The 15050-nt window shown below is 42.4% G+C and overlaps 1 protein-coding gene across 1 annotated transcript in view; it reads left to right on the forward strand.

The window, feature by feature from the left end:
• Nucleotides 1-15050, forward strand: part of GOLGB1 (golgin B1) — a 959320-nt gene that overhangs the window by 910433 nt on the left and 33837 nt on the right. Inside the window, exons 18-19 of the mRNA XM_069629448.1 lie at nt 1193-1327; nt 2256-2361. Coding sequence (XP_069485549.1) covers nt 1193-1327; nt 2256-2361 — 241 coding nt within the window. The remainder of the gene's footprint in view (nt 1-1192; nt 1328-2255; nt 2362-15050) is intronic.

Genomic DNA, 15050 nt, shown 5'->3' on the forward strand with positions numbered 1-15050 from the left:
GCTCGCTCTCCTCCTTGTGAAAAAACACCTTTTATAGTTGAAAAATCGGTCAAGTGGTGTCAGGTGTAAATGGTCATTATTAAATGCCTAACCCTACCCGACTCCATTAGTGGTACAACTTGAGTTCTTTCTAAAGTAGGTTTCCCTTACTTTATCCATGTTGTTTCTTAATCTTTACTGCTCCCAGTTGCCTCTTCCTCGTCCTAGTATTGTTTGAAAATGGGCAGGGGGTGATGGAATGGTTTTGGCAGATAGATTTATATCCTGCTACTCTATCAGGGAATCAAGAATAGACATAGGGAAATCCTATAGCATGGTTGCCCCTCAAGGGAATGGTTGCCCCCTCCATATTCCTGATGGTTGCTTATACAAATACGAGTCTTGATGGTATTTTGTGTCATCTAAATTGGTAGAGGATGAATGGATATTAATATCAGACTTCTGTCTTTGTTTTAGTTGTTTTTTCTTCCTTCCCCACCTTGGGCAATTTACTTTTTCCTTCCTCCCCCTTGGGTCATGGATGACATGATTCAAATTAGGGAAAATTAGACCTGGATTAGGGTGACAGGAAATAATGTATCCCATGAAGGCGTCTGGGACTTCCACCTCTTCTTCTATCACTCCGTCTGAATACTGCGTCTCGCCTGGGGTATTCCCACAAAGGCAAGCCCCCTACCCAGGTGATCCTCGCTCGTCTACCCTCAGGGTTGGATCCAAGAGCGGTGGCCCTCCCCAGGCCACCTGAACAGAACAGAGGACTCTCAGGGTCTTAATGGGCGACCACCCCTAGGTTTCTCACAGTGGTAACCACTGTCTCAATAGGAGCAAAGATGTTATGCCCGGGACTGGTTACTCTCCAATGTTCCCAGGTGTGAGCTTTTTACCTGCAGAATGTGAAAGCTCTACCCATTGCTTCAATCCACATCCTAGAGTGGATGGGTGAATATGGTTTGTTGCTCATGGTAGTTAGGCCGTGAGGGCTTTGCAACACATAGGTGTTATTGCAAGATTATTTATTATTCTAGCAGGTGAATGTTGTTTTCTTCCCCTAGGTGGGCAGATTTAGATTTTTCACAATGTTTGGGTGTCCTTGTTAGTCCTTTCATGTGCCTAGAGAGACTTATTTGTTTTCTCATTATGTCTCTGGGTAGATTGTGTTCCTTGGTGTGATTCTGTCCTCCTCTTTCTCCAGACTGTCAGAAACCCAGCAGCAACAGATTAGCAGCGACCAGGAGCTGCAGCGCCTAGAGGAGTTACTGAGCCAGGAGCGGGACCAGCGTTTGGCTGCAGAGGAAGCTCTTTTTACATCAGAGGATCAAGTCAGAAAGTAAGCAGAGTCTGCAGTCCTTCTCTGGAAGTGCAGCAGGTCTGGCACTGGGTGCTTTGGCTCAATACCATATAAATATATATAATTGTGTAGATAGAAGTACTGGCTTTGGAGATTGTTCCGATTGTAATATTTTAGCCTTCACTGGCTCGCAAGAAGAGTGAAGTAAAAAGGCTTTGGGGGTATTATGAGTATTCGTTGGAAGGCTATAATAATGCTGGCAGTAGTGAATAGTTGAGGGACTCTTATCTGTAAGACATGTCTATGTGACCTGGTGTAGGTAGAAGTACTGGCTCTGGGGGACTGTGTAGGAATGCTAGCTTTAGAGATTGCGCAGGAGCTCTGACGTAAGCTATAGTGCTTACTCTGGGTGGTAATGCAATCCTGGATAAGCTTGATTGTGTAGGGAAGCTGCTAAAGAATAATAATGTTAGGAGGGCTGGTGTACGTATACTGCCTTTGGTGGATTGTGTCACATTACTGTCTTTGACAAATATTTTTTGATCACTGGTTAAGGGAGATTGTGTAAAAAATGTGCTTGGGGTGCTGTAGTATTCATGTTGGAGGATGGTGCAGAAGTACTGGCGTGGGGAGATGGTACAGGAGTGTGTGGGCTGTGGGGATGGTTAATGCGATAAGGAGCTTAGTTTGCATTGCTGGATATAGTGGCTTGTGCAGCATCAATGACTTGTGGTGGTGGTGGTGGTGTGAAAAGGCTGCTGATGGGTTGTGAGTGCACGAATTGTGGCTCTGCAGTATGGTGTAGGAGTGCTACCTCTGGCGAGGTAGTGTAAGGTATTTAAGAGTGTTTGCGGCATAGGAGATGGTGTAGGAGTGCTGGCTGTTGTGGATGACCTTGTAGAACTGTTAAACAGAGTTGATACAAGATGGATGCTGATCCTGAGCTTTCTTTTCTTAATTGAAACAGGTTGGAGTCGACCCATTGGGCCCCAGTTCAGGATCATAGCTATGATGTTTCTTCTACTCATGAACACTCACTTCTAATTGAACCTTTAGAAAGCACTTTCAGTAAGGTAAGGATCCCCAGTCTGTACCAGAAGTGACACCATAGACCAGATACATTCGACTTTATAAGTGTGCTCCATCAAGTAGCTTGTAGACCACATCATGTAAAAACTATTTTCCCAACTTGTGTAATTCATGCATGTTCACTGAGCCTCAGTTTAGAGTTTATACATCCCGTCCTCCTCAGAGACCAGCTGACTATTTCATAACTTATCCAAAAATCGCATCTAAGGGCAACCTCAGCTTGCAGCCTCCAAAACATGCCCAAAGAGGGACTCAGAAATCACACCTGCCCAATTCATCAATGTTAGCCTTCCACACCCTCAGCTTTTCAAATAGCTCTATTACGGGATTGTACCTCACTTACAGTTTCTGAAATGTGCCCCATCTCGTCTAATATAGGAATTAAATCTAAACTCGCAGCTTGTGATGTGTAATTACTTTTGGATTTGAACCTTGATTTACAGTTTCTGAAATACCGCTTAGCTGGTGACTCTACATAGATTCACAACCTGGAATATGTGCAGGATAGGGGCAATGTGTTTGTCTTGGAAGCAAGACAACGCAGAGTAACACAGGTTCGAATCCCGGTCCCGCATTTGGAGGCTGGTCTCCGGTGTTAAGAGTTTTATAAAAGGTTTAATTAGTTAATCTCCAAATTGAGACAAGCTTGGTACCTCTGACACATTTACCCTTTTGGAAACTGAACCCCAACTTGCGGCTTCAGATAGATGTCCCAATTATGGATTGAATCTCATGTTCATCTTCCTAAACATGCTTTATCCTAGAATTAGCCCACATTTACAGCTTACGAAATCTGTTATCTTGTAACTAAGTCCTGCATTATATCTCCTACAATGTAGCCTATGAAGGGGTTTATACCAAACTCTCAGATTCTGAAACATTCAATATTTTGGCATTACCACTGATCTTGCTGCTTAGGTTCCTTAGTTAGAGATTCAACTCCTACTGGTAGTTTCAGAAAACAGATTATGCAGGGGGTCTCCCCCAATATGCAAATTCTGTAACAGGATGTTGAGATAAACCAAAACCAGCGTAGAGATTTGACATGCTTCACATGTTGACATTTAGCCCCCAAACATGGAGCTTTTAAAATGTAACCCATCTTCTGATTGAATCCCATGCATCTGTGAAAGTGGATCTTTCGACGGGTTGACCACAAACCATTGCTTATAAGATGTGCATTAGTTAGCAACTGATCCCTAGTGTGCAGCTTCTGAAATGCGTTTAGGAGAAATAAGTGCTTCAGGGAGAGGATAGCTGAGCATTTTTGGAAAGCCTCTCCTTGATAGCATATTCAGTTGAAGCACTAACTTGATTTCTGGTGATGCCAGAATGATCCCATAAATCTTTCTCCTAGCACCAACAGAGATTCAATTCTTCTGTCAGAAGAGGACATCAGTATAATACAAGTCACATTTATGACCCTTTAAATGCCTTTGAGTTATTGTGCCTACCATTGTGCGTTTTTTCCGCAGTCTTAATCCTCAGCTGCAGTATTGCACCCATGGGTACTCATTTTGTCAAAATGGCCCCAGTCTTCTTTTTTCACCATTTCTTGCTTGTGAGGTCTTTCTTAGGGTTTACTCTACGCGCCAAACCAGGTTTGACTCCTTTGTTCGTTTTGTCTTTGGCGGGATTCAATGCTGAAGCCCGCCTCTGGATCCAATGTGTCTGGCAGGGCAGCAAGCGAGGGAGCTGCCCGAAACTCCCTGTCCTTAGTCTCGTTGGTTACCTGAATGCACCCAGTGCTGATTGGCTGGCTGGCTGTCCTAGGAGGACAGCCACCCTCATGTGTGAGTGACAGCTAGGCTGCAAATGAATGGGAGAAACCTGCATAAAAGGCGAGGTTTCTTGAACAGAGGGCAGAATCAACCACTGGAAGGAAACATCCAACAAAGACACTGGAAGAGAAGCTTGCTGTACCATTGAAGTGCCCGGTGAAGTCCTGCTGCAGTGCTGAAGCTCCAATTTCGCATTGACTAGAAAAGCCTGGAACGGACAACTTCTTCCCTTGGGTTGGTGGTACCAACTGACCCCAAGACGAACTTTGCTGGAACCTCTCTCCCTGCTGGCTGTAATACCTTGCTGCGGCTGGAACCGAGTGCCAGGAGTCAGGAACACCAGAAACGACTGCATCGTCTTTAAACCGGACCTGAGCTCCAAGAAGATCCAATGGACGCTCCCGAGGCAGGATAACCCAAGCCCGAGCCACCTCAACAGAGTGCTGGACCCCAGAAGCAAGGGAAGCCCTTCAAGTGTCCAAGAACCGCGGTGATGCTATTGACCGGTAGCTGAAACAGCGAAGTGCTGTGGATTTGGAAAGAGCCCACAGCTGCCGTCAACCTTCAAATTGCAGTGCAGGAGTCCACAGATGTCCTCCCTCTTGTCCCCACGACTGAGGCTCAGGAACCCAGGATCTGCAGGACTGCAACCAGAACAGAAGCCAGCCGATCCTCTTCTTCCAACCTAAGGTACTGTCTTGACTAAAGGGGTACTTATCTTTTTGGTCTGTAACTTGTTGGTTCTCACTGGAGACTTACAGTAGCTGCTTTTTCTGCAGAGTTGCCTGCAGCTTTGCTCTTCACAAGCCTAACAGCTTGTGGCCCTACAGTGATTATTTTTCTACAAACTTTCTAAATAACACTGCGCAAGACTTTTGTGCTATCTGAAGAAGTGCTTCAGCTCCCTCGACATTGTTCAATTGACTTTGGCTGTCCTGACTCCCTGCAGACTCTTCTGACCCATTGGCTTTGGTTTTAACTGTCCGTCATAGGTGGTGCATAGGTTTAACTTGTATTGCTGGGAAAGGTCCTAATTGGAAAAGATTGTAAAGTATCCACATGCTTTGAGAACTTAAACGTTTTCCTTACCTAGCCTTTTCCTTTTCCACAACCTTAGTATTGCATTAAGTGTTAAAAGTGCTAAATCAATATCCACAGTGTCCCAGCAATTGAAGTCACCGTGGGGGGGGGGGGGTGTGAGAGTGAGAGAGATATCCCAAAAGGTTATCTACTTGCTTAACTTAAAACTGAGGAAGTGTTATGAAGTGCATTTTTATTGTTGCATATTGCCCTTTCTAAAGAAGGCTTATTTAAAACTGACCAATACATAATTATTTTACTAGAAAACCTTGAGTATAAGTGTTATTTCAATACTTGTCAATTGTGAATCTCTGTTACATCTCAACAGCTCACATTTACCCCTCTTGATATAAGTCTGGCTACTCTACCAACTTGTGTAGTACAGACATATACCGATAGGTGGGTTACCTATTACCAAGAGGACAAGGCTGGTGTACTCTCCCACAGGGTTACTACATACAATCTTGCCTAACACTGGTGGCAGGCGGTGAGGATTTGTGTAGAGTTGTTACATTGTGTATTTTGCTGTGCTTGTGTTAAACTAAACCCCACAAGGCTATGCGCCATCAGAAAAGTAAATCAATTGTAACATGCCAAATATGGATAACTTCAATGAGGCAGCCCTAGTTATTCTGACAGTAGATCAATTGAAAGATATGTGCAAAGCTAGGGGTCTGCCTGTTGAAGGAAAGAAAGGTGAATTGATTGCAAGGTTGTTGAATCACCAAAGTTTGGCTAGTAGGCCTAGAACACCTACTATTCCAAGTAATTGAAAAATGTTGATGTGGATGACTGTATAGGGTCAGAAGAAGTAGAGGAGTCTCAGGATGAGGACCTTTCTCTGCCACAACCTGCCCTGTTGCATCAGTCTATTTCCACTGGGACCCCACAAGGTCCAACTTTAAGCCCAGAATATGTTTCTCTTGAAACCAAAAGAATAGAGTTGGAAAATAAAATAATGGAACCTCAACGAGAAGCCACACATCAGAACATCGGGCTCTGGGAATTGGAAATGCAGCATTAAAAAGATATTAAAAGACTGTCTCTTGAATCTGTTTCCTCCCCAGGGTCCTCTAGGTCTTCCAGTCCCAAGAGGCCTCGCCTGCCTAAAGAAGCAGTGAATATGTATGATGGGAAACTTGATGTATTGGGTTGGTTGGGTAATTTTGAATACACCTATGGTCTTCAAGGACTCTGTGGGAATGATTTGATTCCTTGGCTCATGTCTAGGCTCCCCCTAAATGGCTGTGATGCTGTAATGGAGTTGGGTGCCATTGAGAGAAAGAATTATGAATCTGTGAAGCTGGCATTAATAGCCAGATTTGGGAAAACTCCTTCCCAGTACCTTAAGAGGTTTAGGACCCTCAAAAAGATTGATGGTGCCCCTTGGGCTACCTGGGTATGTGAATGTTTGAAGAACTTAGTTGGTTGTGTTAAGGGTTACAGAGTGAATAAGGAAAGGGAGGAGGGCACCACTAGATAGTAAGAAATGTCTATACCTCTTATTAGAAGAGAATCTATAAAAAATACTTTAGCCTGGAGCAGCCAGTCCATAAAGGATCCCTTAGCACCGGGATCTATTCAAACCAATATTCTCCAGAAAACAAAGTGGATCCACTTCGTTAGGAAAGGCGCTTCTCAGTTAGCCCCAATAAATGGTTGCTGTTTGTTGGATAAATGCTCATAGTAACAAAAACTTCTTAATTAAATGAATGTAAGACAGAAAATGTTTAATGCACATTTCTGAATTGTTGGATGAAAATCTTCTTAACAGATAACACATAGAGCATCCATCGAAAATTGTCCATAATACTGTGGTGTTAGTGCCAATGCATTTCAGTGAAAACCTTCATCAGGGCAGTATTACAGCTCAACATGTTATATTGTATATTTATTCTATTAACAACAGATTTAACAATATTATCGACAAAGGTTGCAAAATTCATTCAAATGTAACGAATGAAAAACACGTACCCATTCGTGAAAACACATCCGTGTGGAAAATTGGAAACAAAAGGAAAGGCAATTCAATTAGTATTCTACGGTACTAAAGGGTGTGTGAGTAATTCAACAAGCTTACAGATACTCCATACCTTAATTGAGTCTCTGAACGCCTGGTTAACCTCGTCGCTTGTTAGCTAAACGTGAACATCTGAAATGAATTATAGTTTTAGAACCAGGGGTAAGCCCCTCATTAATTTAGACTAAGCTATAAATCCTAGAAATCCTAGGGAGTGTCAAAACTTACCTGACGGTTTGTAAGACGATTCAACCGCAAGTGCAGCGTCCAGCGCGCTTGCGGTGTGAATGATTGTGTATTTAAGGGTAACCATGGAGACGAAGCGAGGCGTCGTGGTCACGAGGAAGCACGTACGCCTCGCGCCCCACCCCCTGGCGTAAGCCCTGGGGCGGGGATATCTCCATGGTTACAAGAAGCTTGTCGATTACAGCATTCTTAGTAAACACCAGTGGCTACGTTTTTATATGAGAGCCGGGTAAGTAGTATCAAAAGTACACTCATAGGACTGGCGGGGAAGCTCTTTATACACTCTGTCTCGTGCAAACGAGGACGTACGGATGGCGAAGTGTTAATGTCTATGATGGACATGATTTTATCCATTATTAACTATTCACGTTCATCGCTGAGGTATTAGAGGAAAATTATTAGGGGACATCGGATGGGTGCCTTATATAATTAATTACTCCAGTACTTTGAAATTTGTGGTAGTAGAAAAAAACGCACACAGAATTTATGTCCATAGTGGTAAAAAGGAAATTACTACACTTTAAATGTGTATACCCACTCAAACAGGAGTGGAACATACCAATCAAACAGTTAACAATTTATAAACAGAAAAACATTTATCACAGCAAAGTGTGTCCATCTACATAAGATAACTAGCCCATTTATCTCAACCTTGTTAAGGAACTGCAGCCTGATCCTGTTGGAAAAAATTATTATTCATTGAGTCCCAATACTTCATAGATAGCACATATAGTTGATCTCTTCATTGAGCCCTCTCGGTGTGAGGGAGCTCAAACGGTCAATCCAAAAGGTCTCTCTTTGGTCCATCTTTCTTTGGAGATTCTCATGTATGTCTTTTTTCGTGATCACTTCTAGAATCACAAACCGGATTTGGGCTAAGTTATGTTTTTTCTCATCCCAATGTCTTGATACTGCTGAATTCACGTTATGATTCCTTATGCAAGATCGGTGTTCGTTCCATCTAGTCTTTGCTGTTCTGATAGTTTGGCCCACATAATATAGACCGCATGGGCATTTAATGGCATAAATAACATTTTGGGAGTCACATGTAGCAAAACTCTGAAGTTTAATTGTCTCTCCTGTGTAGGGATGCTTAACTGTCTCTCCTTTTATGACGTAGCTACAATTACTACAGTTCAAACACGGGAAAGTGCCAATCTTCGTTGTGAATTTCCCTTTTAGAGGTGGTTTTGTTTGAACCAGTCTGTCCTTTAGATTCTGGCTCCGCTGATATGCAAATGTAGGAGTTTCCTTAAACAGTTGTTCAACTCGTTCATCGCATCGAAGGGTATTCCAGTGTTTCTTGATAATACACTTAATGCGATTGCTCTGGCGTGAATATTTGGATACGTAAACCAGCGGTGGAGCTTGCTCTTGTTTCGTATTGACCTTCAATAGGTCTTCCCTCCTCTGGGTGGCTACCCGGGATTGGGCTGCGTGTACTTCTTCTTCTGAGTATCCTCTATCCAAAAACTTTTTGCCCATCTCTAGGATGGCCTCCTGGTAATCCTCTGGGTCACTTACGAGTCTTTTCACCCTCAGCATTTGACTGTATGGGAGGTTCTTTATGAGGCTCGGCTGATGAAAGCTAAGACGATGAAGTAGATTATTCCGGTCTGTTGGTTTACGAAAAATGGTGGTCTGGTATCCCATGGTGGTAATCTTAATGTCTACATCCAAAAAATGGATGTTACTGAGTGAGTATTCATGGGTGAATTGAATTCGCGCATCAATGTTGTTCAGGTATTCAAAGAAATTTAGCAATTCTTCCTCTGTACCTCTCCATATTCCAAATATATCGTCGATATATCTTATCCAAAGACCCAATTTAGAATACCAATTCTCATTCTTTAGTATTTTTTCCGATTCAAATTTATGCATAAAGGAATTCGCATAGGAGGGGGCCATAGTGGCTCCCATAGCTGTACCTGCCACTTGAAGATAATATTCATCCTTGTATCTAAAATAAGAGTTGTTACTAATAAATTCAAGGAGTACCATTATAAACTCTTTCTGGGCTGGTATTTCTTCTGCATTTAGTAGCATCCACTCTACGGCCTCTCCCCCTAAATCGTGCGGGATCGACGTGTAGAGGCTCTTGACGTCGATTGTGAAGCAGATATTCTGAGCTTCAAATCTGGTGGAATTCAACAATTGTAAGAAGTGGGTTGAGTCCTTTATGTATGTATTTGTTCCTTGAATCAGTGGTTGCAAGAAAAAATCTACATATTTGCCTAAAGGTTCTAATATGCTGTTCATTCCTGCCACAATTGGTCTCCCAGGTGGACTAACCGGATCTTTGTGCACCTTTGGCAGTGTGTAGAAGTGTGGTATTTTAGGATGAGCATTTGTCAGAAATTTCTTTGTATGGTGATTTATCCACTCCAATTCTTCCGCCTTGTCAAGCAAAATCTTAAGATTGTCTCTTATCTCTGGTGTCGGGTCATGTGGCAATTTAGCATAAGTATTGGTGTCACTAAGTTGCCTTTCACACTCTTGTTCATATTCTTGTGTGTTTAACAGAACAAGACCTCCTCCTTTGTCTGCAGCCCTTATTGTGATCGACGAGTCTCCATATAAATCTCGTATGAATTTTAATTCATGAGGTTTCATGTTTCGTGGTGAATGTCCTTTAAACTTGAGTTTTTCGAAATCTCTTGTCACCTGTTTTTGGAAAATTTCAATAGAAGGTACACTTATTGGAGGAATGAACGTGCTTTTACTTCTAAATTCTTTCAGCTCTGTCTCTTCTTTGGCTTGTTGATGTTGATGTTGTTGTTAAAGGACATTCACCACGAAACATGAAACCTCATGAATTAAAATTGATACGAGATTTATATGGAGACTCGTCGATCACAATAAGGGCTGCAGACAAAGGAGGAGGTCTTGTTCTGTTAAACACACAAGAATATGAACAAGAGTGTGAAAGGCAACTTAGTTACACCAATACTTATGCTAAATTGCCACATGACCCGACACCAGAGATAAGAGACAATCTTAAGATTTTGCTTGACAAGGCGGAAGAATTGGAGTGGATAAATCACCATACAAAGACATTTCTGACAAATGCTCATCCTAAAATACCACACTTCTACACACTGCCAAAGGTGCACAAAGATCCGGTTAGTCCACCTGGGAGACCAATTGTGGCAGGAATGAACAGCATATTAGAACCTTTAGGCAAATATGTAGATTTTTTCTTGCAACCACTGATTCAAGGAACAAATACATACATAAAGGACTCAACCCACTTCTTACAATTGTTGAATTCCACCAGATTTGAAGCTCAGAATATCTGCTTCACAATCGACGTCAAGAGCCTCTACACGTCGATCCCGCACGATTTAGGGGGAGAGGCCGTAGAGTGGATGCTACTAAATGCAGAAGAAATACCAGCCCAGAAAGAGTTTATAATGGTACTCCTTGAATTTATTAGTAACAACTCTTATTTTAGATACAAGGATGAATATTATCTTCAAGTGGCAGGTACAGCTATGGGAGCCACTATGGCCCCCTCCTATGCGAATTCCTTTATGCATAAATTTGAATCGGAAAAAATACTAAAGAATGAGAATTGGTATTCTAAATTGGGTCTTTGGATAAGATATATCGACGATATATTTGGAATATGGAGAGGTACAGAGGAAGAATTGCTAAATTTCTTTGAATACCTGAACAACATTGATGCGCGAATTCAATTCACCCATGAATACTCACTCAGTAACATCCATTTTTTGGATGTAGACATTAAGATTACCACCATGGGATACCAGACCACCATTTTTCGTAAACCAACAGACCGGAATAATCTACTTCATCGTCTTAGCTTTCATCAGCCGAGCCTCATAAAGAACCTCCCATACAGTCAAATGCTGAGGGTGAAAAGACTCGTAAGTGACCCAGAGGATTACCAGGAGGCCATCCTAGAGATGGGCAAAAAGTTTTTGGATAGAGGATACTCAGAAGAAGAAGTACACGCAGCCCAATCCCGGGTAGCCACCCAGAGGAGGGAAGACCTATTGAAGGTCAATACGAAACAAGAGCAAGCTCCACCGCTGGTTTACGTATCCAAATATTCACGCCAGAGCAATCGCATTAAGTGTATTATCAAGAAACACTGGAATACCCTTCGATGCGATGAACGAGTTGAACAACTGTTTAAGGAAACTCCTACATTTGCATATCAGCGGAGCCAGAATCTAAAGGACAGACTGGTTCAAACAAAACCACCTCTAAAAGGGAAATTCACAACGAAGATTGGCACTTTCCCGTGTTTGAACTGTAGTAATTGTAGCTATGTCATAAAAGGAGAGACAGTTAAGCATCCCTACACAGGAGAGACAATTAAACTTCAGAGTTTTGCTACATGTGACTCCCAAAATGTTATTTATGCCATTAAATGCCCATGCGGTCTATATTATGTGGGCCAAACTATCAGAACAGCAAAGACTAGATGGAACGAACACCGATCTTGCATAAGGAATCATAACGTGAATTCAGCAGTATCAAGACATTGGGATGAGAAAAAACATAACTTAGCCCAAATCCGGTTTGTGATTCTAGAAGTGATCACGAAAAAAGACATACATGAGAATCTCCAAAGAAAGATGGACCAAAGAGAGACCTTTTGGATTGACCGTTTGAGCTCCCTCACACCGAGAGGGCTCAATGAAGAGATCAACTATATGTGCTATCTATGAAGTATTGGGACTCAATGAATAATAATTTTTTCCAACAGGATCAGGCTGCAGTTCCTTAACAAGGTTGAGATAAATGGGCTAGTTATCTTATGTAGATGGACACACTTTGCTGTGATAAATGTTTTTCTGTTTATAAATTGTTAACTGTTTGATTGGTATGTTCCACTCCTGTTTGAGTGGGTATACACATTTAAAGTGTAGTAATTTCCTTTTTACCACTATGGACATAAATTCTGTGTGCGTTTTTTTCTACTACCACAAATTTCAAAGTACTGGAGTAATTAATTATATAAGGCACCCATCCGATGTCCCCTAATAATTTTCCTCTAATACCTCAGCGATGAACGTGAATAGTTAATAATGGATAAAATCATGTCCATCATAGACATTAACACTTCGCCATCCGTACGTCCTCGTTTGCACGAGACAGAGTGTATAAAGAGCTTCCCCGCCAGTCCTATGAGTGTACTTTTGATACTACTTACCCAGCTCTCATATAAAAACGTAGCCACTGGTGTTTACTAAGAATGCTGTAATCGACAAGCTTCTTGTAACCATGGAGATATCCCCGCCCCAGGGCTTACGCCAGGGGGTGGGGCGCGAGGCGTACGTGCTTCCTCGTGACCACGGCGCCTCGCTTCATCTCCATGGTTACCCTTAAATACACAATCATTCACACCGCAAGCGCGCTGGACGCTGCACTTGCGGTTGAATCGTCTTACAAACCGTCAGGTAAGTTTTGACACTCCCTAGGATTTCTAGGATTTATAGCTTAGTCTAAATTAATGAGGGGCTTACCCCTGGTTCTAAAACTATAATTCATTTCAGATTTTCACGTTTAGCTAACAAGCGACGAGGTTAACCAGGGGTTCAGAGACTCAATTAAGGTATGGAGTATCTGTAAACTTGTTGAATTACTCACACACCCTTTAGTACCGTAGAATACTAATTGAATTGCCTTTCCTTTTGTTTCCAATTTTCCACACGGATGTGTTTTCACGAATGGGTACATGTTTTTCATTCGTTACATTTGAATGAATTTTGCAACCTTTGTCGATAATATTGTTAAATCTGTTGTTAATAGAATAAATATACAATATAACATGTTGAGCTGTAATACTGCCCTGATGAAGGTTTTCACCGAAATGCATTGGCACTAACACCACAGTATTATGGACAATTTTCGATGGATGCTCTATGTGTTATCTGTTAAGAAGATTTTCATCCAACAATTCAGAAATGTGCATTAAACATTTTCTGTCTTACATTCATTTAATTAAGAAGTTTTTGTTACTATGAGCATTTATCCAACAAACAGCAACCATTTATTGGGGCTAACTGAGAAGCGCCTTTCCTAACGAAGTGGATCCACTTTGTTTTCTGGAGAATAAGGGTTACAGAGTGAACACCTTTAAAGTAATGAGAAATCTGATTTTGTTAGAATCTATTTTTGATGTCTGCTCTCCTGAGCTGAGACAGCATTTGGCTGACTCAAAAGAGATAGATACCAAAAAGTTAGCACAGGCTTTTGACTTGTGGGTAGCCAACAGGTCCACTCACAAGGACTCTGGGGCTACTCACAAAAAGGATGTGGGGGAAGCAGCACAAGAAAGAGGGAAAGGAGAATTCTAATTCCAACCATCCAAAAGAAGGCCACAAACAGAATAAGGGTAAATTCCATGGGAAACCAAAGTCTAGTTAAACCTCTGTTGCTAAACCAGAGGGAGGGCAGCAGAAACCCCCATTCCAGAGAGCATTTGGGAAATGCCATGCTTGTGGGTCTACTGACCATGTGAAAGGGGATCCCAGATGTAAGGGTAAACCTTCAGGGGTCCACACTGCCTCCTTAGCCTTCATCCCTGAGGGAGGAGTTCATATGGCAAGTGGTAACTTTCAATTATTGGCTGAAGGACCCCATTGGAGTCTCAGCCAGTGTTTCTTTAGTGTCCCAGGGTCTGCGAGAACAGAATGTGGATGTGTACAACTCCATACCCGATAACACCAATGAATATTACAAGGACAGTGTACTTGTAAATGGTCAGGAGAGCCCTGCCATTAGAGACACTGGGGCAAGCATTATAGTGGTTGTTGAACGTTTTCTCAAAACTGAGGATGTGGCTAAGGCACCCAAAGGCAACACTAAATTTGCAGGAGGTCCAATCCAAATGGTTCCAATACTGCCAGCTCTCATTGAGTGCAATAATATGACTGTTAGAATACCTGTCAGTGTACAAAATGAGGTGCCTGGGAGAGTTATTTTGGGGAATGACTAAAAACTCTTGGAGTTGTATCAAGCATCCCGATGCCTCCCAGTAAAAGGAAGTATGAGCAAACAAGATTGGCCAGAGAGGCAACTTTGGATGACTCTCAGTGGGAGGTTACAGAGATCTTACCCCCAGTCCATAGGAAGGACAGTATTCTAATTCCATGCCAAAGAAAGAGACAAAGGGGAAACCTAAGGTCTCAGGAAGAAAGAAAGGTATTACACCTAAACCTGTTCAAAGGACAAGGACATCCCCGGAGGACAGTCTCAGGTCACCCCAGCGATCCCTCCACCAGCTGAGGCTGAGTCTGAGTGGGAGGACCAACCAGAAAGTGGTGAATCAGCTGCTGGTGAAACAGAGCTGGAAGAAGCCCTTCCCTATGTTGGATCCTAAAGACCATCCTGAGCTGCAAACTTTACTTGCAGAACATGGACCCTCTAGGGCAGACTTCAGCAGAGGTCAAAGAGAGTGTCCTACTCTAGAAGATCTTCGCCAACAGACAGCTTCCCAGCTGGATGGGCAAGAGCCAGGGAAGCATATGCTTGACTGGGAGGATGGCCCCCTCTACAGTGAACCTATTGA

Source organism: Ambystoma mexicanum, chromosome 12 (genome assembly GCF_040938575.1).
Source record: "Ambystoma mexicanum isolate Mex_15411 chromosome 12, UKY_AmexF1_1, whole genome shotgun sequence".
Lineage (NCBI taxonomy): Eukaryota > Metazoa > Chordata > Amphibia > Caudata > Ambystomatidae > Ambystoma > Ambystoma mexicanum.